The following is a 22270-nucleotide window of genomic DNA, read 5'->3' on the forward strand; positions in this document are numbered from 1 at the left end:
AAGAGCGAATGAAAGTACCTTGCATCCAGGGTTCAGACACAGCCGACACGAAACAGATGCTCATCATTGGAGTTCCCAAACAAGTGGTTCTCATGGCGTCACTCTTATATATCCTATACGAGCATGGACCATTGATGTTAGTAGGTAATCGTTCTTTCGATAAGCGTTTGTACGTTATCTTGCTGGTCTACCCTAGAGTTACCTACCGACGGTACTATCCACAGAGCTGGATATAGTGTACCTACCCCAGTTTCCCAGCATCTTCAAAACACAACTTTCCCATATTGATATCCCAAACATTCAGTTTTGAATCTATTTTTTGATCCCACCTTTCCATGCTAGTTTCACTCTTCCATCTCATCCACTTTACCCAAACTCTTTCCTCTCCTCGCTTCCCATTCCCCTTCCCAAGCAGCTTCCTCCCCTTGATTTATTATAGCTACAACCATCTAAACGTAGGAGTCCCACTCCCATATTGACTACTTATATGTATATGCATAAATAGAAACAGCAGCCGCAACCATCTCCTCGGTCTTCTTCCCCTCGATGCACGAGCATGTGTTGTCGGCTATCTTGCTGACCCCTCCATTGTTGAAGCTGGTGCTGCCGCAGTCGCCACAGCCTTTTGCCTTTGCGCATGTCAACATTCTCGCTAGTGGAGGAGACCTCGGTGGAACAGTCGGAACATTCGTGCTTTGGTTTTGGTTGGCCACACATTTTGAGGAATTGTGTGGACTGCAGATATTGGGTTGTCTGTTCTGAAGGTTGATGTTTCTCAATGGGTGGGTTTACGTAAGTGTTGTTGCTGATGAATGCTGTCGATGATACTTCACAAGATACAACACTACTGGTATCGGTCCGTTTTATATCTTTCCCAGATTGGAGGACGCCGGCAGCTGGTTACATCTGAGCACGATGGGCAACATGCTTAAGGTATCACGGCTGTTTAATACGTCCACGTCGTTTAGAACGGCGTCAAACTACCAAGGCTTTGTGCCCACAGTACTATCAAACAGGGCTATGAAGTCGTGATCTGGGTGGTATCCCTATGTGACTGTCAAGATCCATACAATGAAGAAGAATTTGATCATGTAACGAACTAGTATCCGAGTGTCAAGCGCCACATCAATAATAATACGGTTTCAGCAATATGTTTTCAGCAAGAGTTCGAAGACGATGCCACCGAAGAGAACAACAATCCTTGACAAATAGGGGAGAAATGATTGATTGTTTTGGGGTATCTTTTCTCTCAACTTCTCCCGCTCACTCACTACCATCCCATTCCTCCTTTGTCACCGCGACACTACACCTTACGCCCTGCGCAAGATGCAAGCGAGCAGGTCCCATCATGGGGAATCCTCCACGGGGTTGTAGTCAGCAGTGTACAAGGGACGCCACGTCCTCCTCCACTCCACTCGTTGCCTCTGTGCTCATCGTAAGTTTTACCACCAGCCCAGCTAAATTTGTTTTGAACCGAAGCAAAACCTCATGATAGCCTCCTAGATAATCCAGTGTTAAAAGCCCTTGAGTAGGGCAATGCCAAAAGAGCGAAAAGAAGAAGAAGATGAAGAAGAAGAAGAAGAAAAAGAAAAAAGAAAAAGAAAAAGAAAAAGAAAAAAAAAGCAAACGAAACGGAACTTTTCCACGCCGCTTTGTAGTCCATTCGCCAATTGCGCCTTGCTCAAGTGAGCCGAAGAGTTTAGCACCTGTCAACCCACATCTGACCTGAGTACACCATGCAAAGGACAGGTCCGATTAGAATCACTAAAACGCCGGGAACACCGGCGCTAAAGAAGATGTGATCCTGCTTTCGTGGTCGGCTTTTCAATGGCTCCCCTCATCACCAATCTCAGCAGACTCATCTCTGAATACTGTAGGATCTGCTGATCCTTCTTTCAATGAGAAGACAAAGTCAGCGGGCAGCGGAAGTTGGCTAGTGTAGATGTCTACCACTCGGCCATCGACGACATCCTTCTGGTGCGTCTTCATGTGACGACGGAGCTGATCCTGGCGGTGAAAGTTGCGACAGCAACCGCGCACATTGCAATTGAAACGGCCCTTGACCTCGTGGGTACGCTTGTGCTTGGACAAGTTTGAAGATTCGCTGAACTTCTTGCCGCAGATAGGGCATTGGAGCGGCTTCTCGCCTGAATGGACGCGCATGTGCATTGCTGACAGAATGTCGGTCAGAATAATGGGTAGGCAAGACAGAGTGCTCCTGTGAATAAACTTACTGAGGGCACTAGGATATCTGAAGGTCTTGAAGCAGATGTTGCATTCCAGCGGCTTTTGATCAGAGTGGATGTACATGTGCTGAGTCAAAGCCTGCTTTGCCGAGAATCCTTTGTGGCAGATCTTGCAGACATGCGGTTTATCTGTACTCGTTAGAGATGATCGTAAATAGCAAGGCGCATAACCACTTACGACCAATATGCGTTTGCATATGCCTCTCGATCTTGCTCCTCTGTGGGAAGCCATGCACGCCAGGGTGGCTTCGGGGACAGTCGTCCCAGGCGCAGAGAAAGCCATAATTCCCCTTGGATGCATGCTTGATATGTACATTCGAAACGTGGTCAAAGAGATCCCCCGCCTCTGTGAAAGTTTGGGCACAAAGCTTACCATTGTCCTCCCGCCATAGGCACTTGTGTTCGTCATTATCTCCATCCATGTTATCACTGTAGCTGGTTTCCGACGTATCTGCGGATGAGCTGCGTGTATGGGAGGGTGATTGAGCCCGCGTCTTTGCCTCCGACACCGGTGTTAGCGGAGAAGGCGTGTTCATGGATGCTCCCGAATCAGATGTGTCGAGAGGAGTGGCTGGAGACGAGGACAAGGCCTCGGTTGCTGTCAATGTTCTGCTACTCCGCACACCTCCAGAGCCAGGGATCAAGTTAGGTAAAGCGAGCTGGCCGTTGCTGTTGTTGCTTTTGCTGAGCTCGGTATTCGTGAAATATGGCCTATGTTGTGTGTTGAAGTGCCTGATATACGCCTCGGGATCACTCGCCTCGAACCCACATTGTTGCAAGGCTTGACTTGCCTGAAAATTGCTAGCCACAGAGCTGTACTGACCAAACTGGGCGGCGTTGAAAGACACAGGGATATGGCAGTTGGGATAATTTTGGGGATCGTCTAGCAGACAGGGCCGGGTGCAGTTTGACGACTCTCCATCTCCGTGAGCTGACAACAGATGACTCGTGATATTACCTAACGGGTTCGGAAGCCAACTTGGAGACAGCAGAGATGTCTGCTGGGTATTTCGAGAAAGACTTTGATTCATGCCGTTTATGACTTGGTTCACTAAACCAGCGCGGACAAGTTAACACAGACAGACAAGAGGAAAACGGGAAATAATGGCGGCTTACTATTCTGGTTAAGACCATTGAGGCTATTTAAGTGATTGGGGTTGTTCATGCCATTCATGTTGTGAATGTTGCTCATGCCACCCATGCCGTTCATGTTACCCATGCTGCCGATGTCGTTCAAATGGTTCATGTTACCCATATTCGCCATACTGCCCATGCCACACATACTGTTCATGCCGCCCATGCTGCTAAAGTTGAAGCTCTGAGTGAGCATGTCAGACCCATGATTAATGGATAAGAGCGCGGCGGCGCCGTCGACAAGATCGGAGGGGAAAGCCATGGAACGTTCGGGGCAGCTTTGGTCCACGCAGACGTCCTCGCCGTTGGCACACGCAATGTTAGTGCATTTGCCAGTCATGGCACACTCGCTATCGCAGCAACTGTCCTCGGCATTAGACTGGCAATCCTCTCCGCACTCTTGCATTGATCGCTGACTCTGATGGTCCTGCCATTGAGACCAGGCACCGAATTGCTGCATGGGCATGAAATCGTTTGATGGTAGGTTGTGGGCAAATAGGTCGACATGAGGAGTATCAAGCAAAGCATCCTGGCCATTTATGTATCGCCGTGACCAGTGGCCGAGTGAATTGGCTGTAAGTCCACGGTGGTTCGGGAATTGAGAGCCACCCTGATAGAGGCCAAGGACTTCGCAGTGATCAACACATAGATCATCGTGGGATTCGTAGCCGACGGTGGTGTTTGTGGGCAAGCGAGAGTCATCGTTTGCCGTTGAAGGAGATATCTGGGGTGTCGCATCGGAGGAGAGCGGTGTGTGTCGTTGACGGGAAGAGTCCATCAAGTACTGAAAACGGAGGTCGAGAGAACCGTGATGGCCATGGTTGTGGCTCTGGGTCTGACTCTGACTCTGGCTGTGATTTGCAGGCCGGTGGCCGAAGTGGCCGTCCATGTCGCTCCGGCAATCGTGATGGTCAGGACGCATAGCAGCGTGCTTCGGAATTTGGTAAAGTCAGGGCAGTCCGGGAAACGTCATCGATATCAGAATCAGAGTACTGAAGAGACTGTCGCTCCGGGGGTATCTCGCACCAATGTTTGGTGTCTTTCCACCTCGTCGCCCAGAACAAGAAAAGAAAAAAAAAAAAAAAAAAGAAGAACAGCAAGGCGACGTGATGAGGGTGTGAAACTGAAGGCAGTTGGAAAATCAAATACTGTACGGCAAGATAATCCGACCGTGTTGGCAGTAGCGAGGAGGGGACTGGCTAGCGGCTACCGTATGGGGTTCTGGTATGGAGACCTGAGAGATCTGAGTGAACGAGAGCGGCTCCGGTCCGGATGGGCGAAAGCTTGGTCAGCCCCGAATCTTAGCGGCGAGCACGGCGATCCGACGGAGGAAGAATGGGTTTTTGTGGACGAGCGCCGGAGAGAATTGAGCGGGAGCAGTGCCGGGCTCGCCAGTCTGGATTCTTGGGTCGAGTCAGACGGGTGACGGTGGTCTGAGTGTCGAGGGAGAACAGCTGGATGGAAGGTGGCAGTGGATTGAAATGTTATGGCAAGCTGCTCGTGGGTGAGAACCTTGATGGCCTTGGGTCTCTGGGCCCTGCTTCTGGCTGGGGCAGCCGGCGAGGGGTGCGTGCGTCTTGATGTCCTCTGGGTTTTCCTGGGGTCGAGCTTAGGTAAGGTACCTAGGGTTCAGGTTTGGTGCGTAGGGCGGCAGTTGAGCTTGGACGCGAACTGAGCATGAGGGCACCATCAAGGTACCTCTACCGTAGACTCGTAGTAAGGGGAGTCGAAATGCGAATGGTGGAACAATATGGAAGGGCGCGACCTGTGATGCTCCATTGCTCTGTCCAGGGCAGGTACGCTTTTTTTGCTGCATCAATTTTTTTTCTCGCGCTGGGAGCGGAGTTCGGCCCAGAAAAATGCTGTCACCGACGTGGGGCTCTCTTCTCGACCTTCCTCCGGCTACCAAAGTGCGCACCCTGCCCTTGCCTTTTGCACTCACCATCCTGCATCCTCGCTGACTGGCTGCTTCCATTTGCCAAGGCAGTGTTCGACAGCGAGGTCTCGCGGCTAGAGGCACCCAGGAACCGCACTGCAGAATATTCGGTTGGCGAACGGCTTCATCCTCCCAATCCATCTATTGCGCGGATGATGCACCAACCAAAGGAGAGGAGACCAACATGTTTCTACGGGCTGCTATGGTGCTCACAAGGGCAGTACCGCAGCCCTCGTCTCGAAGATGCACCAGAAGACTACCAGGAGGGCAGCATGCAGTAGACTGTTATGGTAGTGTGGTGATGCCGAGTGTCTACAAACTCTTTGCCCAGTGGAAACCTGAACGGGTATCCGAAATCATCAAATCATCCCATGTCGGATTCAAATGCACGGCAGAATGCCTTCGCGGCTCAGCCCGTCATGCGAAACGTTAGGTGGTAAGTAGTGGAGGTGTCCATACCTTACCATTCAGACCTTCCACTTTGCAATGGGAAAGCGGGGGCCCACCAAGTGACGGGAAGTGGGGGAACCAATGTCTGTGCGCAAAAGGGCCCTTGAAAACTCGCAACGGATTGAATCTTGGCGGCCCTCTGCTCGTCAGGTCAATAAGATCGACTGTCACTTCGAGTATTCTACCGCTTAAGTCTCGCTCGATTCGATTTTGTTCAGATGTATGTATACAAGGCCGGGACCATCTGACTGTCACAAGCAAGATTCGACAGGGGCCTTGGCCAATCTGTTAGTGAGCTGATGCGGGCTATCGCCAAGTTCCATAATCACGGTCTGTCCCGGCATCGAAGTTTGAAACGTCCTTCTCTCACTTTCTTTACGGCGGAGTGAAATGATCGAGGGCCTACCACTATCTTATCATCACTATATCATCATCTCGGCCCAGCATGTGAGCCTTGCCATCACTTCTCTCTAGCCTCGTCAGCTCCTACATCAAATCGCTGCCGCATCGATAGCGATCACTGCCCCTACGACTTGACCTTTTATAGGCCAAATTGCCGGCTGCAGCTCAAGCTACAGCAACGGGTTGTTTTCTTACAAACTATAATTCTACAGCCCTCCATATCATCACTCAGGGACAGACAACTTTGCCGAAATATGGCAAAAGGTTGTCATGTTGCTCAAGGTACTGATCGGCCCTTGAGAGTTTCGATTGTGGCTGGCCAGGTTATTTGATCCCATTCTTGGCTCAGGGCCGTGTGACGCTCGGAATACTAAGGCAATACTAAGACCACCAAGACCGCTATCGAAGAGCCAACCTCGACCGTCCGTTGCCCGCATTTCACTCAATTCACTTCCATGATTCACCTTCCGCCACGACTCTCAAAAGAATTACATGATCCATCCAGATACTTGAAATCTACCACTGAACACAACTAGCAATTGCTTATAGTGAAAGAGGAGCGTGGTCAACTCCCCCAATTCCCGCAATTCCGCACCGCGAATCCTAAACGAACACCTGTCTGTTACAATCTCGCGCTGAACTGAAGGGCATCACTATCATTAAGATCAAGATAAAGAAGAGATGGGAAGTTGTTTCAGCAAGGGATCCGCCTCCGGAAGTGGCAGCGGCGGGAACTTTCGAGGCGAAGGACACGTTTTAGGTGGCGGCGGCAGTACACCGGTGGCGGCGCGTCCGGCACCATCATCATCAACGACCGGCGGCGGCGGTTACGGAACCGTCAATGCACCCGCTTCTTCTTCTGTTCCACCAAATGTGACAACGGGAAGGACAACCGGCGGTAGTGGGAGTGGCGGCAGGACTCTCGGGGGCGCTTCAGAAGGACCGCGAGCAGGAGAAGCAGGAACAGAAGGCGGAAGCGATGACCCCAAGAGCAAAGCTGCGCAGGCTGCTATGGTACGTTCCGATTTCCGTCAAGTCCCCATCCATCTTATTTCATCTCATCTTACTACCTAGTATCCAATCTCACCCCGTTCCGTTCGTCCGTCGTTCCTTGTCCTTTCATCTTCACTTTTCATTATATATATATAAGAAAAAAAAAATTATCAATCTACAAGTACACCACAAACGAGTCATGAGGAAGCTACAACCTAGTCACTCACCACTTACCATTCAATAACCCTATGCACACATTGACAAACAAACAAACAAATAGGCTCGGTTTCAAAGAGATCAAGGGTCAGGGACCGACCTCTCCAAGAAGCTGCGAGCGCAAAAGGGCATGACGCGCGATGCGCTACTCAAAGAAGAAAGTGAGCGGGAAAGAGCGCGAAGGGCGGCTGATCAAGCGGCGGAGGCGAGGAGTTATAATTAAGGCGGTTCTTTGACGATGCTCGACTGATTTCGCGGAAGGGATAGTTGGTTGGGAGTATGGATCACTGATTTGGAAGTGGGTGGTGCTTGTAGTGGTTAACGATGGCTCACGAGGGGCATATTGATGTTACTAACTGAATGGCTTTGTTTTTCTGTGCCCATGAACTCGTCTGTATTTACTCTTTTTGGGGCCGTTGCCCCAAGCATGAACAGCACACATTTTCCCCCATCCTCCATACGCAAATTGTGATTATTGTGAGTAGAAAACTGGACGTATCAATCTATCTATAATGCATTTATGAGCAACTACCTGATCGTAGATATACTATATCGCCAACCACCACCTCTTCGCACGTGTGTACATACGTCACCCTAACTAGGTAAAAACCCCGTCAAGTGAAAAGCTGACCTTTACACTTGGAACACCCACTATTTTCCCCAGACTATCACGTAATCGTATACCTACCGCTAGCAGGAGCACGGCTCTCAGCATCCGCCGCCGCCATCGTGCCCTCTCTAAGCAGACGAGTAAGCTCCGACAGCGCGTTGCCAACGACAACTTCGGTATCACCCTCAATGAGAATGTACAGCTTTGGTTCTTGACCCGGACCTGGCTCCTTTCCAGGAGGGTAGTAGTTGCCTTTTGTGGTGATCGACGTCCCCGTGGCTTCGAGGATCTTGGCAACGTTCGTGCGGTTGGTGACAGCCCAACGAGCCTTCTGGGGGAAGTCGTTGATCTCGAGGGTTGCGTGGAACGCGCCCGCGTCGGGACCCTTGTTGTCAATGGGCTGACCAGGCCGGAGCTGACCGGCCCGGGCGAGACGTGCGTTGATCTCGCTGATGGCAGACGCCGCCTTGTCGAGAGCTCCTCCACTCTTGCCGCTGCTTGCGTGATGCCCGGCCTTGACGGCACCCGCGGGGATGGCGTGCTTGTCCTCGGTCTCCGCCTTGGAGGCATCACGCGACACAATGGCAGATACAGCGGACTGGATGGCAACCTTGGTCTTGTCCTTCTTCTCCCCATCTTCTGCAGGAGCGTCTTCTTTGACATCGTCCTCTTCGCCTTCCGCCTTGTGGGTCTTGCGTTCACGCATGCGAGCGGCCTCACGGTCTTTATCGAGCTTCTCAAGACCTTTGCCGCCAAACCCACTGGCATCCTTGGCTTTGCCAGCCTTAACCTTCTCCTTCCATGCTTTGCGCATTTCATTCAACCGGTCTGGAACGGGCTGGCCACTCTGCTCCAACGCTTTGGCAATGCCAGATGCGCAATTCTCCTGCTCTTCGGTTATAAAGGTGACTGCCGTACCCGTGTTACCGGCGCGTCCAGTACGCCCAGCGCGGTGGACGTAGTCTTCCAAGTGATTAGGGGCATCGTAGTTGATGACGAGCTTTAACTGCTTGACATCCAGGCCACGGGCCGCAATCGAGGTTGCAATGAGGATGGGGCACACACCCTTTTTGAAATCAGAGATGGTCGAGTTTCGGTCCTCTTGGTCTTTACCTCCATGGATAGACATGCAACCGTAGCCGCGCCGTAAGAGTTCGCGTAATAGATCGTCAGCCTTTTCTTGCCTCTCCACAAAGATCAGGGAACGGACATCGTCGTCGTCCGCATAAAGCTCTCCGAGGAGTTCCAGCAGACGGTTGAACTTCTTACCCTCGTCCATGACCTCAACGATCTGTGTGATCTCGGGTGCTACGACACTGCGCCCACCCACAGTGATCTCGACAGGGTCCCGCAGGACCTTCTTGGTTAACGCGTCGATAATCCTGGGCATGGTTGCAGAAAAGAGGATAGTCTGGCGATCTGGGCGGACGTTGTTGAAGATTTTCATGACCTGGGGTTCAAAGCCCATGTCGAACATTCGATCAGCCTCGTCAAGGACTAAATAAGTAGCACGCTTGAGGTTTGTTACACGTCCTCCGTTGGCCGCAAGAAGATCGATTAGACGACCTGGTGTGGCTACGATGATCTCAGCACCGCGCTTCAACTCGGCGATCTGGTCCTTGATGGCGTTTCCACCATAAGCAGCGACAACGCGAAGCTTGAGAGCCTTTGCAAACGGTTGCAAGTCCGAGTAAATTTGCGTACAGAGTTCTCTGGTCGGGGTCATGATAAGCGCAATGGCACCATCGTCGCCGGTAACGGGGTCTTGATCTTTGACGTGGCGGAGCATCGGCAGGGCAAAAGCCATTGTCTTACCAGATCCCGTCTTTGCAACGCCAATCACGTCACGCCCTGACATGATGACAGGCAGAGCTTGCATCTGAATCGGCGTAGGCTTTTCAAACCCAAGGCTCTCAATGGTATCGAGAATAGGACGGGTGAGGCCGCACTGAGACCACTTCTGAACGGGCTTGGGGATGTTCTTCCCGGACACTTTGATGCCATCCAGCTCCAATCGCAACTCAGCCAGTTCTTCTTCGCTCATGTGACTCAACTCAAACGGCTCAACCCAGAAGTTCTTCCGGATAGGATTCAGGTCGAGCTTGCTGTAGTCGATCGTGGGGATATCCTTCTTCTTCTTCTTGGAAGCCATGGCGAGAATGGAAGTAGGGTCGGTCCCATCTGCCTCATAGCCGTAGTCATCATCACTGAAGTAGGCCTCGGGCGGAATATTGCCCTTCTTCTTCTCGGTCAGCGTATCGGCTTTAAGGTGCGACTCCTCGCCAGAGGCTGTCTGCTCAAGTCCAGCCATGAAGGCATCGAGTGGGTCGACTTCGTCGTCTACATCCATTGCTCTCGGATTTTGCGCCACAGGCTCGGTTGCAACCTCGATGTTGGGAGGGGCACTGTCGATTTCCATAGCCATGCTCTCTTTCTGAATTTGCTCCTCACGCCGCTCGCGCAGCAACCGTTGGGCTTCAGCGCGGTCCTCCTCGGTGCCGGCAAGGAGTACGTCGAAATCCTTCTCCGCGTCTTCCGCCACGTCGTCGTCCGCGTATGGGGTATCGTCAGCATTCTCGAGGGCCAGGTCAGGGAGTTTGACAAGCTTGCGCTTGATGATTTCTTCATCTCCCATGTCAATCTTCCTTTTAGCTGTCGTTTTGAGGGCATCGGCGGATTTGTTGAACCCGAATGTACTGATAGGCCTCCCAGTTTGCAGTAAGCCTGCTTTGCCCGATGCGGCACCCTTCCCCTGGCCAGCTATACTCGCCGCCGCCGCCGCCGCCACCGGGGCAGCTACTTTCACATCACCTAGCTTCACGTCGCCTAACCTTACCGGGGAACTGGCACGTGCTGGTTTAGCATTCCGCGCAATGGCTTTGGGATCAAACTTGCCGACATAGGGGGCAGGGCTTGCCGGGGACTCGGCGGCTGCCGGGCTCGCAGGCGCAGGACTGTTGGTACCACTGCCGACTACGGCGCCGCTGGCTCTCTGATCCATCTCCAAGAAGAGTTTCCTAGTGAGCCCAGCGGTAACGTCTGCTTCCTTTGCCTCCTTGAGAGCGTGCTTTTGCTTCATCGCTTGCAATTTTCGTAGTCGTTCAGCCTTTTTCTCCGCCTCTGTTTGCGGTTGGGTTGGTGTAGACTTAGCTGGCTACAGAATGTCGTTGCGTCAGTGAACGGTCTGGAAAAGGGGATGCTTGTTTGTAGGGTCCTCCAAAACGTACCTCGTTTTCTTTAACTGTTGTGCTGCCTGGCTTCGGCTGGTCGCGTGCTCGAACGTCATCACGACGATGTGAGGATGATTCAGCAGTGCCTTCACGACGCACTCGGGCCCGATCACGCGAATCGTCTCGCCGAGGGCGGTACTCTCGGTCCGGGTCCCGACTTCGGTCCCTACGCCGGTCTGGGGAACGAAGCCTGTCCAGGCCTCTATCGCGTGACCGACGGCGGTCACCATCACGACGTGAGCCGCGATAGTAGTCGTCATCTCGGCGGTCTATAGATCGATCCCTACGGCGATAAGAGTCGCGGTCCCTTCCATCTCGTCCACGGTCGCGATCCCGGTCGCGATATCGGCGCTGCATGAATACCGCACGTATCAGCCATTGGGGTTCTTGGGACGGGGAAACGGTCGACTTACGTCTATGGGGCTGCGAGAACGGCGGCGGTGGTCGACAGGGCCATCGCGACGGTCGCGGTCACGGCGGTCGTCGTCTTTTCGTTTTCTCGCAGAGAGACTTCCTGCAGGAGATGGTGAGCGCGAGTCCCTGAGCCGAGCCATACTGCTGGTAGTAACGTTGGCTCAGCAATGTCACTGATGGTGAGAGGTACTTCGAGTCGCGTGGTATGCACAGTTAGCGTATCAGAGGGTCTTTGCGCACTCGGCTGCCCTCCGTCGTGTTCGATCCGGCCGATGGTATGAGCGTCAGTTCCAAGGTCGGAAAGGCGTTGTGCGGCGGTGCGGCCAGAAACTGAAAAGACGCGAGACGGGTTGTGGAGAAGGAAGCGAAGAGGCAACTAAGCGTTGGGTTCCGTCAAGGCGGAAGTTGAAAGTTTGTAGTTTGCAAGAGCCGGGAATGGGCTGCTGAGTGCAGTGGCCACCCCGGAGAGGCCTTCTGCGGCTGCCTGGGCTTCGCTTGTGGTTCCACTTGCCAATGGAAGCGCCAAGCGGGTGCTGCAACTCCCAGACTCCAAAGGGACCGTGCGCTTGCTCCAATATGGTTTTCAATTGCAAATGCCTGCCCGTGTAGTGTAAGAAATACATGTACGCAACTGTAAATCACCCGGGTACCAAGTAAAGGTACCTTGTCAACATGTAGAGTTTCGCGCAGATACGAAGCCTACTTGCTGCTGAGTACATCCCGTTTACTCTTCGACCTCCGTCTGTGTGTAGAGGTATCGTATAATCTTCTAGTAGACTAATAAAGCTTAAAGCGGAGGCGTTTCTTCTTAAGGATGAAGCTCGCGCTGAGGTAAGGGCCTCCACCCACTGGTGCCATGGAGGTCAAACCTGTGGAGCTTGATCTAGGTATGTGACGTATATTACCTGTAACTTTGCCGTCTTGTCGCATGTCCACGTTGACGAGGACACGCCCTTCAAGTACCTCAAGACAGAGAGATACATATTTTGGGTAAACGAAGGTCATAATACAGCTCTCATCGACCAAAAACGGTCCGCACCTTATCATCTACCGTTCCTCTTGAGACGGGCTTTTCCATTTGAGGAATCCCACGAGATCGGACCACGCTTAGGGTACCTAAGGAACTGAAACAGCATCCGGTACCTGTCCCCTTGCGTACCGCTACGGTACCTACTTAGGTAGTGTACACTACGCCTGCAAGTCTCGAAATCCACAAGTGCCTGGGCACGAGCCCTCGAGGTCCCCCTCCGTCTGCCGTGCGGGCTCCATCTTGCGTAAAACTGATCTTCCCCGACCCACTCCAGCTTCCCGCTTGGACAGGGCTCTCGGCTGTCACTATTGCTTCACTCTTCCCTTCCAACTTGTGCAATTGGCCGTGCAACAAGACACATTCCTGCTTGACCTGCGCCGCGACAGCTTCTCCCCTCTTCCCTCCCACCACCATTTTCCACCCCGACCTCACTGTCGCCGCCACAGCCCAACATGTTCTCGCAGATTGCGCGCGCGACGGCTCGTCAGCTGCGCGCTGGCACCACGCTGGTCGTTCGTACTGCCGTGGCTGCGTCCACCAGCTTGACCACCCGCTCCGCTGCTCCCAGCTTCCTTCGCCGCAGCGGCGTTGTCTTTCAGCAGCGCGGTTACGCCCTAACTCGCTCCAAGAAAACCACCGCCGAATCGGACGATACTGCTGCTACGGTCACCAAGACCAACAAGACTCGTCCTGCCGCCGCAAAGTCCAAGAAGTCGGCCGCTGAGGGCGCTACAGGAGCCGGCGCAAGGGCAAAGACGCCTAGAGCCAAGAAGGAGGCTGCGCCCAAGAAGCCCAAGAAGCCCAAGGCGCCCAAGAAGAAGGCACCGCTGACGGACGAGCAGAAGAAGAAGCTCAGGATCAGACTGTTGAAGCAGCGGGCGCTGTTCAAAGAAGATCCCAAAACCCACCGAGTTCCTGCTTGGTCCGCGTACATAAGTGAGCACATGAAGGACGTCTTGAAAGAAGGCGATGATATCGCGACGCGGAGAGGGTACTTCAAAACGTTGGCTGCACAGTGGAAGGAGCTGTCGGACGCTGAAAAAGCCGTAAGTTTGCCCTATGGAGCTCCATGCCGTGATGTTCCCTCTGCCACCCTTCAGCTACTTCTCAACTTTGTACCACACTCTGTCCTGTTCCTTTGCTGACTGCGGTCTTTCTATACACAGCGCTACCAAGCTAAGGCCGACAAGGCTCACCAGGATGGTGTGGCTACGCGGGCAGCGTGGGTGCTCACCAAGACACCCATGGAGATCGAGGACGCCAATTATGCCCGTCATGCGCTGAAGCGCCTTGGTGTCACTTCGGTCGTCCATCCTATCCCCGATGACCGGCGCCCAAAGCGCCTAAGGAGTGCCTTTTTGTTCTTCTGCATGTCACGCCAAAAGGACGACATGTATGCTGGTAAGCCCCTACCGGAAATAGCGAAGGCTTTGTCCGAGGAGTGGAAGTCCATGGACGATGCGGCAAAACAGGTAGGTCTTTTCAATCCTTCCTCATTATCCATTTCCCTCTTGTCCATCGCAGTGCGACAGGCTCTTACCCCGTTCGCAACGACGTTCTTGCCGGACTTGATCACCGTGTTAACAACTGTATGCTTCACCCAGCCTTACATCGACAACGCTGCAGTCGATAAGGAGAGATACCTCAGTGAGAGGGCTGCTGCCGCCGCCGCTCATGCTGCCGCTTGAGCGTGGTTATCACGCCCCTCGACGCCCCTTTTCCGGTTCGGTTCACGTGAATTTATATGGGTTCCGAGCGACCTCCATGAGCTTCCGATCGTCGCACAATTAGCCGGGTTCGTTGCCGATGCTCCGTCGCACTCTATTGTTCGAGTGGCACCGAAATGTATTTGTAAGGTTGTTGGGGAAGCGAGGCGAATCATCGGATAATCTTTATGGATCAATAAAGGAACGAGTGTGGGTGTCCAACTAGGAACCCGAATGAGGACGGGACCAGAAGTACACTGCATCGCAAAACCTAAAGTTCATGTACACGAAGAGTAGTCATGGGCCAAATTCAAGTTTTTGGTTGCCTCCCAATATCACTGATACAGAGGGCTGTAGGTTGTTAAACGCCCGCAACTCATCAGCTGAGCCCGCAACACCCAGCTTCGGTCCACTTGAGACCAGGACCAGTTTCCCACGCCCATGCAAATCTGCCACAACAACCTAGAGCCCTACCTCGCACTCAACATGCCCACCCCCGTGGCCATCACAGACCGCAACCTAGCTTCCATCCTAATGACCACCTCCCCGCCTCCATCCACCCATTCCGTCCCTGTATACAGCACCTCCCGCTTGCTAATTATGTACAAGACAAGGTATAGGTGACCAACCACCGCGCCCCAGCAATACAATCTCAAACGAGTGAACGCTTCGTCCCGCGTGCACCAGACCCCCCAGCCCGCCGCCCCGCTGCCCAGGTAGTCCGCTAGAAAAAGCCAGCACGACTCCTTGAGCTCGCGGTCCCACGACGTGCAGTCCACCAGCCAGTAGCCCCGCTCGTAAGGGCGCAGGGCGCGCGTTCGGAGTGAGGGCTGAAATCGTTTGGGGAGTTTCAGGTCGATGGCGAGCTTGGCGAGGACGGGGGTCATCAATGAGAGGTCCTTTTCTGTTTCTCCTTCTCCTTTCTCCTTTGAAGAAGAAGATGAGAGATCGAATACGTAATCGGACGTTGGAGGACAGGGCGAGTGGAGCTCGAGAACGGACGAGAGGCGGGCGCCTCGTGAGGCGATCTGGTTGGATTTGATAGCGTCTTGTCTGGGGCCGATATCACTGGAAGAGCGGACGAGGGGCTTTCCGGAACTTGAGATTGGGTTTGCAGAAGATGAGGGGGCGGACAAAAACGTCAATGAAGCGGGCGTGGCTGCTTGTGACGATGATGCCGGTGCTGGCGCTGGCTCGGGACATGTGCGGCGACACTTGTTGATTGGTGGTGCTTCGGATTCGGTACAGAATGACGATAAACATGGTTTGGACAAGTCTTGTTTGCAAAGGATGGTGTCCGTGGGTGGAACTTGCTCTTGGGCAGCAGGCTGTGATGATGCTATTGTGAAGTCGCTGTCTCGGGAGGAGGGAGACGGCCCATGCTGGACGGGTCGGCGGCGCTTGTTGTTGGTGTTTATCACTGGCGAGAGAGGTATAACCTTTCCTCGGGGATCTGCTGGTGTTTGGCGTCTGGGAGAATATTTTGTGATTGACATGCGCCTAGCGCCTTGACGACATGATAAGTCCCTTTCTGATGGCGCAGCTACATGAGATTTCTTGGCCGTATTGATCGGTGAACTGAGGGTCTTTTGAATATCGCCTTCCGCCGCATGTTCCTGGCTGTTCCCTTGTAAAGAAAAATCCGGTGGTAACAGCGCTATGCGAGGCTCGCCAGTAACCACCTGTCGCCGCTGCGAGATATGGCTGATGGTGGGGAATGTCGAGTATCCCTCATGCTGACTCTGGATCCGGGCGGCTGTTGGTTGCTGTCCTCTCGGGGCCCTCTCTATGACTGGCGACAGAAACTGACTGGAATCACCAGGATGTAGATAGTCCTCTAACAGCCTTGTCGGTGTGCAAAACTGAGACAAAGTCACATTGTTGTCTGGTAGTGAATCTTGAACAACGCTTGCAGGAGGTTGCCATGAAAGCTGTGAGTATTGGCTAGGCTCATCGTGCCTCATCCCCAAGCTGGGCGATGCTAAATTGTTCGCGGCATCGCGCCACGATAACACCGGGGTTTCAACGAATCCTGCTACTTCAGACGACCGGAGGATCTGATTCGGTTGCGTGGAGGGTCCTAGGGAGCCATTTCCAACGGGTTGAGGCTGTACGGCGGCCTGATGAACTACGGCATTTGGTGATATTGTCTTGCTGAACACGGATGTGCGCGTGGTGGGCTCAAAGTCGTGATATGCATTGGCGAGTGCTCTATAGTTGGCATCGTCTTTCGATCTGCTAGGAGCTGTGATATGGACGAGGATTTCGGTCGCGGATTTGTTGTTCATCACACTGCATCAGGGCACCAGTTTAGGCTGTGGTAGTCGAGTGCCATGGAATGGGCTGGGCTGCGTTGCAATCGAGATGTAGAAGTTGGAAGTGCGCTGGATCATGAGTTTATGGGTAGTTGGTGAGACGCTGAATGGAAGGCTGTTGCCTGACAGGCAGTGAAGTGTTCCAGATTCTTACGAGGTGGAAGTGAAGAGAAACGCCGTGGCCGTTGTGGGAGGACAAAGGGAGCAAATGCGCATTGTTGACTGGCTGCACGACGGCATCCGGCAACAGAAAAAGGAAAACCGCGTGCCCGTCGCATTGGGTACCTCTATGTGCAGGCGCGATCGATAGGTTCCACCTTTTTGGCAAGGTCTCACGATGTTGGAACTTGGAAGATGGGAGAGCACGGGTCCCTGTGCGCCTTCATCCACTCAGGTCCACTGCGAGCCGCACCCCGTCGACCTTGATGGACAACAGGGGTCCTTCATTTTGCCCTTCCGTTCCGCCCAAAATCCAGCTTCTTAAAAAGGGGGTCACGATGTTTTCCACAGGCGTGTCGCCGTGTCGGTACCTCGCTGGCTGCCAAGAGCTAGGTAAGTGGCGCGCTTGGAGCCGAGACGCGGAGCCAGACACACAGTGGCATGTCCCTGATAGGTTGCAATCTATAGCTCAAAATGGCATCCTTGTCCCCCAGCTTCGAAGATATCCTACCTACCCATCCCACGTCCCTTGCTCTAGAACTAGACAGTTTTCCAATTGACCCTCCTTCAGTCCATATTTCCTGCCTTTCTCCCAACGCTCCAATCCATTGCTCTTCCCTTGTCGTTACCCCGCATACATCCCACGATGGCCTCAGAAAAGAAGCCGGAGCTTGGCTCCGTCATGGTGATTGGCGGCTGTGGCTTCCTCGGTCACCACGTTGTCCGCGTGCTCCTCCGCGATTACATCTGCTCCGTTTCCGTTATCGACCTACGCTGCACGCGGAACCGGCGACCCGAGTCGGATGGCGTCCAATACTTCGAGGCCGACATCACCGACGCCGCCAGGCTCGAAACCATCTTCAACCAGGTCAAGCCCCAGGTCGTCATCCACACCGCGTCGCCTGCCGCCCAGTCCAACGATAGCGTCTCCCATGCGCTATTCAAGAAGGTCAACGTCGACGGCACCGCCGCCGTCATCAAGGCGTGTCAGCAGACGGGCGTTACCGCCCTCGTTTACACCAGTTCCGCCAGTGTGATGAGTGATAACAAGTCCGACCTCATCAATGCGGACGAACGCTGGCCCGTCATCCGCGGAGCCCAGCAGAGCGAGTACTATTCGGAGACAAAGGTACCCTCCTACTTCCCCTCTCTCCCATATACCCCAAGAGTGATGCATCCCAAGACTAACCTCCCCGTCCCTCCAGGCCGCCGCCGAAGAACTGGTCCTCCAGGCCAACCGTTCCGCCGCCGCCCCTTCCCTGCTCACCTGCTCCATCCGTCCCTCAGGCATCATGGGCGAAGGCGACACCATGACGCTTTACCACCTTATCAAGCTGTACCAGAACGGCAAGACCTCCGTTCAAGTCGGCGACAACGACAACCTCTTCGACTTCACCTACGTCGAGAACGTAGCGCACGGTCACTTGTTAGCTGCCGTCGCCCTCCTCCAAACCTCCAAGCTCAAGATCGCCCCACTAGACCATGAGCGCGTCGACGGCGAGGCCTTCATCATTACCAACGACTCGCCCGTGTACTTTTGGGATTTCTGCCGGGCTGTGTGGAACGCTGCGGGATCTCCCCATGGGACTGAGCACGTGTGGGTTTTGCCGCGCGATGTTGGTATTGTGCTGGGCTTTTTGTCGGAAGTCTTCTTTGGGATCATTCGCAAGCCGCCGACGTTTAATAGGCAGCGCATCATTTATAGCTGCATGACGAGGTACTACGATATTTCCAAGGCTAAGAAGCGGTTGGGATACAAGCCGCTGGTGCCGTTGGATGAGGCGGTGAAGAGGTCGGTTAAGTGGACGTTGGAGCAGCAGAAGGGGGAGAAGTTGCAATAGGTGTAGCAGGCATTGGATGTGGAAGGGATAAAGGGTGTGGTGGTGTGGTGGTGAAAGAAGCAAATATCGACGGAAGGCATGATAACTGTATATGAAACATTGGACAAGCGCTGATGGGGCGAATTAAGTCGGGCCTCGCGTGCTGGAACGCGCCGTACTGTCTGTCCCGCCGTATAATAATATCTAATGACATTTGAATGATGGACGACTAGGCATGCCTCTTTCAAGACATGTTGGCTGGATGAAGGGGTGAGCTGGATATTGATCCACGGACAGATGCTAAACATGTCATACGAAGCTACGAATTCCTTCAACAAAGCCCAGACTGAACAGTATGATGCCGGTGCGTGTACGTAGTTTCCAGATTGGGTCTGTTACCGGTCCATAAGTGACTAACAGAAGCATTCCATTCCTGATCGCTCGCTAAACTAAATTCTCTTGCTAATCCCATACCCCATAATACCCTAACGCCATGCTATCCCATTCGTAGGCCACTTCGAATTCCTTCATATGTCTTGGGAAATGTCAAGTTCAGCGCTTGGCTCCTTTCCTGCCTGTCGTCCTCTCGATCTTATCTCTGCCTGGCGTGTACGGCGCTGCAACACCAACCAATCTCTGCGGTTGTTCATTTCGTCCTAGTGTTGGAAATTGTCCTTGTCCTTGCCCTTGCCCTTGTCCCTGTCCCGATGTCTCCCCTGGTGACTGCTGCGCTTCTGTTCCAGCCGTGGTTGCCATCGTTGTCGTTGGTGGCGTAGAGGTCCGGTCTGTTGTTACCGTGGTATCTCCCATGGCATAACCGCCCCCATTACCAACGCTAACAACACCTCCTCCTGGTGCTGCTCCTGCTGCCGCCGCTGTCCCTCTGAATTCATACACCCCTCCGACACTAAGAACCGCAGGTACCCCCAGCGTAGGCGCCGTCAATTGCTCGCGGTGCAGCTTATCAAGCGACTCGCCTACGATGGCGTACTGGGCCCAGTTGATGGGCGGACAGCGGACGACCGTTTGCGGCTTGGGAAGGGAGCGCCAGGTTTTGGAGAGGCCTTGTGGCTGTTTTGTTGTTGTTGTTGTTGTTGTCTTGCTGACGCGGTCTTTCCTCCTTGGTATTTTGCGTTTGCTGTTGTTGCTGTTACAATTAGGGGTAGATGTAGATAAGGTATTCCCAGCGCCGGCGCCGGACATGGATATATCACCGTCTGGGTCGTGGGGGACCTCTGCTCCATCATCGCCATCATCTTGGCCATCAACACTGTCTCCTTCCGAGTTCATATCCTCATCCCCATCCTCATCATCATCGTTATCATCGTCACTACTACCATCACCAGTAGGTCCAGGCCCATTAAGCAGCGGATCACCATCCATCCCAATCCTCCCCGCCGCCAAGTCAGCAACGAACGCCCCTGGGTCCGAAAGCGCAGCAGCTTTGGCTCGGTTCAGCGCCTGTATGTCTGCCGTGGCTCGCTGGCGCTGCAGCTGCAAGATGGTGATGGCGCTCTTGAGCGCTAGCACGTCCGGGTTGTCGTCGAAGGCTATGGGTTGCGGTGGCGGCGGAGGAATGCCGACTTGGTCTACTTGTGAGTGCGTGAATGTGGGTCGCCCTCGGGCGAAGCTGGTGATGTTGTTGTTGTTGTTGTTATTACCATTATTGTTAGTGCTTGTGAAGGGTGGCGTCAGTGAATGTGATGATGTTGATGCTGATGATGAAAAGGTTGTATGTTGTTGACGGTGACGATGGCGATGTGCTTGTTCATGAATCGGACCATCTCCATGGCCATCGGGACCGGACAACCGTGCCGATTCCTGAGTCGGGGTGATGGGGCTAACGGGCGGGCGGGTCGGTGAGGGCGCATTTTGTGGGGTCTCCGCATCAGGGGCTCCCACATCCCCGGCAGTGCCGCTCGAGCCGATCGGGCTGGTGGTCCCGGCGTCCCGGGGGACGCGGGTGGTTATTGTAAGGCCCGGCATGAAACCCATTGGACGAGTGCACGATCGCGCCCAGAAAGATATGTCTATGTGTGAATCCGCCCCTTTTCTGATGCTAGAAGATCGGAAAAAAAAAGGGGAGAGGAAGAGGGGCCGGGAAGGGGCTCAACCGCAACAATCAATCCGTCTGGTGCGACTAGTGTAAATGAGTAGCCTTGCCGGCTGCCGGGAAATTCAATCCTTGCTGAATCACCGGAATGGAAGTCGCTGGGTGTTGTGCAAGTTCTGTTCAGCTCCCTTGGTGTAATAACTATTATGAAGCGGTTGGTTCAAGTTGGATCATCCGTTCATCATTGCAGAAAAACAGGCAGCTGCACCCTTGTCGACGGGCGTTGTGATGTTTATAGGCGACAGTGGCCAATCCCTGCGCACGGAGCAGTGAAGTCGGGAGGTTTATTGGAGAAGATGCTATAGTAAGTATAGGTAGGTATGTACTCGCTGCGTTAGATCTATCTGATTATGTAATCTTCCCATTCGGGAAGGCTTCGCTTTTGCCCCGTAGTCCCTGCTACACTGTGTGACTCCGTCCAGGTCTTGGCGGGATGGGTTTGTTTCCTCGGGGAACCATCTCCAGTTACTTACCTCATGATGAGTCCGACGACTCCTGTCTACCTACCTAGGTAACTACTATGTACGGGTCTGCCTATAATATCTGATCCAGTCAGCACTCGACGGACAGTATCGCCGCATGCAACGGGTGAACCGCACGAGACATGTTGACCGTTGGCCTCCATCTACAATACACTACATGCAATGGAAGCTTCGCAGACTGCAGCCGAGAGTTCGATTGTACACGATTTCCGTCCTGTGTCTCTTCTTTTTCCCGGGCACTTTTTCTTCCTTTCGCCTTTTTCTTCCCTTTTTTTTTCCCTCTTTTTTTTTTTTTTTTTCTTTTTTTCTTTTTGTAGGGGTGCCGCCTTGGGAGGGGGGCGCCTTTTGCTTTTTCGTTTACCCAGTCGCTAGGCCTCTTTCTGTTAAACTCAAGTCCGGTCTTCCACTGCATACGAACTACGAACAGTCCGGGTCTGTCATGCATGGAATATCTGAGCGCGTAATCTGACAGCCGAGCCTTCATCCCTTAGCACCCGCACTTGCCTGTGAGTAGGGGTATGTCTCTCTCTCCCTCTCCTAACTCGAAAGGCCAAGGACCGACCATCCATACAACTGTAGGTAAGGGTCGTATTTGGTGATTTATCCAACATCAACAACAATTTGGACGGACGCCACAAACGGTATAGATGTTGGGCCAGTTACTGATGTTCAAATCCAATATTGCAGAGCCTTGTGTGATGCTGTTCCCGGTGGAGTGGCCAGACTTCCCGTCCAGTGCTGCACCAACAACGCCAACCTGGAATACGTTGCGAATCGGTGGCTTTTGTTTGGCTTGGGGGAATGCCAGTAACAAGGCACCTCGGCTGCATCCAGGTGGGCTTGCATTCATGTTATCACTGCCAAGCGGGATGGTAACTCTGAGATTTCCCCAAAATTTTAATGCTGTAATTCGATCATGTTCCCTACTGGTTGCTTTTCACGATACTGTACCAGTGCGCGCAGCATTTGGAGAATCGGTGAAGGCGCTGTTCCACAAGTACACTAGTGTAGTTG

At 53.4% G+C, this 22270-nt stretch overlaps 8 protein-coding genes across 8 annotated transcripts; 4 read left to right on the forward strand and 4 right to left on the reverse strand.

Moving 5' to 3' along the window:
- Positions 1-303: 303 nt before the first annotated feature.
- Positions 304-1014, forward strand: B0T23DRAFT_183935 (uncharacterized protein). Its single transcript, XM_062833109.1, has 2 exons — positions 304-455; positions 598-1014. Exons 1-2 carry the CDS (start codon positions 336-338, stop codon positions 760-762), a joined length of 285 nt encoding a protein of 94 aa, XP_062690462.1. The 5' UTR covers positions 304-335; the 3' UTR covers positions 763-1014.
- A 644-nt stretch (positions 1015-1658) lies between these two features.
- Positions 1659-4437, reverse strand: B0T23DRAFT_183942 (uncharacterized protein). The gene is made up of 4 exons (XM_062833111.1): positions 3363-4437; positions 2425-3297; positions 2235-2375; positions 1659-2171 (listed from the first exon to the last, which is right to left on the reverse strand). Exons 1-4 carry the CDS (start codon positions 4300-4302, stop codon positions 1825-1827), a joined length of 2301 nt encoding a protein of 766 aa, XP_062690463.1. The 5' UTR covers positions 4303-4437; the 3' UTR covers positions 1659-1824.
- Positions 4438-7091: 2654 nt separating this feature from the next.
- B0T23DRAFT_383825 (uncharacterized protein) lies at positions 7092-7827 on the forward strand. The gene is made up of 2 exons (XM_062837432.1): positions 7092-7182; positions 7442-7827. The coding sequence occupies exons 1-2, from the start codon at positions 7180-7182 to the stop codon at positions 7598-7600; spliced, it is 162 nt and encodes a 53-aa protein (XP_062690464.1). The 5' UTR covers positions 7092-7179; the 3' UTR covers positions 7601-7827.
- A 105-nt stretch (positions 7828-7932) lies between these two features.
- On the reverse strand, positions 7933-11771 carry B0T23DRAFT_444820 (Pre-mRNA-processing ATP-dependent RNA helicase prp-5; the record flags this gene model as incomplete). The annotated part of the gene is made up of 3 exons (XM_062840906.1): positions 7933-11141; positions 11215-11568; positions 11631-11771. 3 exons carry the CDS (start codon positions 11769-11771, stop codon positions 8046-8048), a joined length of 3591 nt encoding a protein of 1196 aa, XP_062690465.1. The 3' UTR covers positions 7933-8045.
- Positions 11772-13113: 1342 nt separating this feature from the next.
- B0T23DRAFT_320504 (uncharacterized protein) lies at positions 13114-14349 on the forward strand (the record flags this gene model as incomplete). Its single annotated transcript, XM_062835174.1, has 3 exons — positions 13114-13707; positions 13828-14133; positions 14266-14349. The coding sequence occupies 3 exons, from the start codon at positions 13114-13116 to the stop codon at positions 14347-14349; spliced, it is 984 nt and encodes a 327-aa protein (XP_062690466.1).
- Positions 14350-14837: 488 nt separating this feature from the next.
- Positions 14838-17129, reverse strand: B0T23DRAFT_321586 (uncharacterized protein; the record flags this gene model as incomplete). The annotated part of the gene is made up of 2 exons (XM_062835246.1): positions 14838-16659; positions 17095-17129. 2 exons carry the CDS (start codon positions 17127-17129, stop codon positions 14838-14840), a joined length of 1857 nt encoding a protein of 618 aa, XP_062690467.1.
- A 98-nt stretch (positions 17130-17227) lies between these two features.
- On the forward strand, positions 17228-18948 carry B0T23DRAFT_184028 (3-beta hydroxysteroid dehydrogenase/isomerase family-domain-containing protein). Its single transcript, XM_062833112.1, has 2 exons — positions 17228-17970; positions 18047-18948. Exons 1-2 carry the CDS (start codon positions 17488-17490, stop codon positions 18680-18682), a joined length of 1119 nt encoding a protein of 372 aa, XP_062690468.1. The 5' UTR covers positions 17228-17487; the 3' UTR covers positions 18683-18948.
- A 265-nt stretch (positions 18949-19213) lies between these two features.
- Positions 19214-20656, reverse strand: B0T23DRAFT_361626 (uncharacterized protein; the record flags this gene model as incomplete). The annotated part of the gene is made up of 2 exons (XM_062836289.1): positions 19214-19725; positions 19816-20656. 2 exons carry the CDS (start codon positions 20654-20656, stop codon positions 19214-19216), a joined length of 1353 nt encoding a protein of 450 aa, XP_062690469.1.
- Between the last annotated feature and the right edge of the window lie 1614 nt (positions 20657-22270).

The sequence above is a fragment of the Neurospora hispaniola genome (assembly GCF_033458365.1).
Source record: "Neurospora hispaniola strain FGSC 10403 chromosome Unknown B0T23scaffold_6, whole genome shotgun sequence".
Classification (NCBI taxonomy): Eukaryota; Fungi; Ascomycota; class Sordariomycetes; order Sordariales; family Sordariaceae; genus Neurospora; species Neurospora hispaniola.

Excerpts from the sequence above, each read along its gene's own strand:
- B0T23DRAFT_183935 (XM_062833109.1), top strand. The coding sequence starts at position 336 with ATGCTAGTTTCACTCTTCCATCTCATCCACTTTACCCAAACTCTTTCC. Across the intron at positions 456-597 it reads ATAGCTACAACCATCTAAAC|CTGGTGCTGCCGCAGTCGCC; the intron begins GTAGGAGTCCCA and ends CCATTGTTGAAG.
- B0T23DRAFT_183942 (XM_062833111.1), bottom strand. The coding sequence starts at position 4,302 with ATGCGTCCTGACCATCACGATTGCCGGAGCGACATGGACGGCCACTTC. Across the intron at positions 3,298-3,362 it reads CAATGGTCTTAACCAGAATA|TGAACCAAGTCATAAACGGC; the intron begins GTAAGCCGCCAT and ends GCGCTGGTTTAG. Across the intron at positions 2,376-2,424 it reads TATGCAAACGCATATTGGTC|ATAAACCGCATGTCTGCAAG; the intron begins GTAAGTGGTTAT and ends TAACGAGTACAG.
- B0T23DRAFT_184028 (XM_062833112.1), top strand. The coding sequence starts at position 17,488 with ATGGCCTCAGAAAAGAAGCCGGAGCTTGGCTCCGTCATGGTGATTGGC. Across the intron at positions 17,971-18,046 it reads AGTACTATTCGGAGACAAAG|GCCGCCGCCGAAGAACTGGT; the intron begins GTACCCTCCTAC and ends CCGTCCCTCCAG.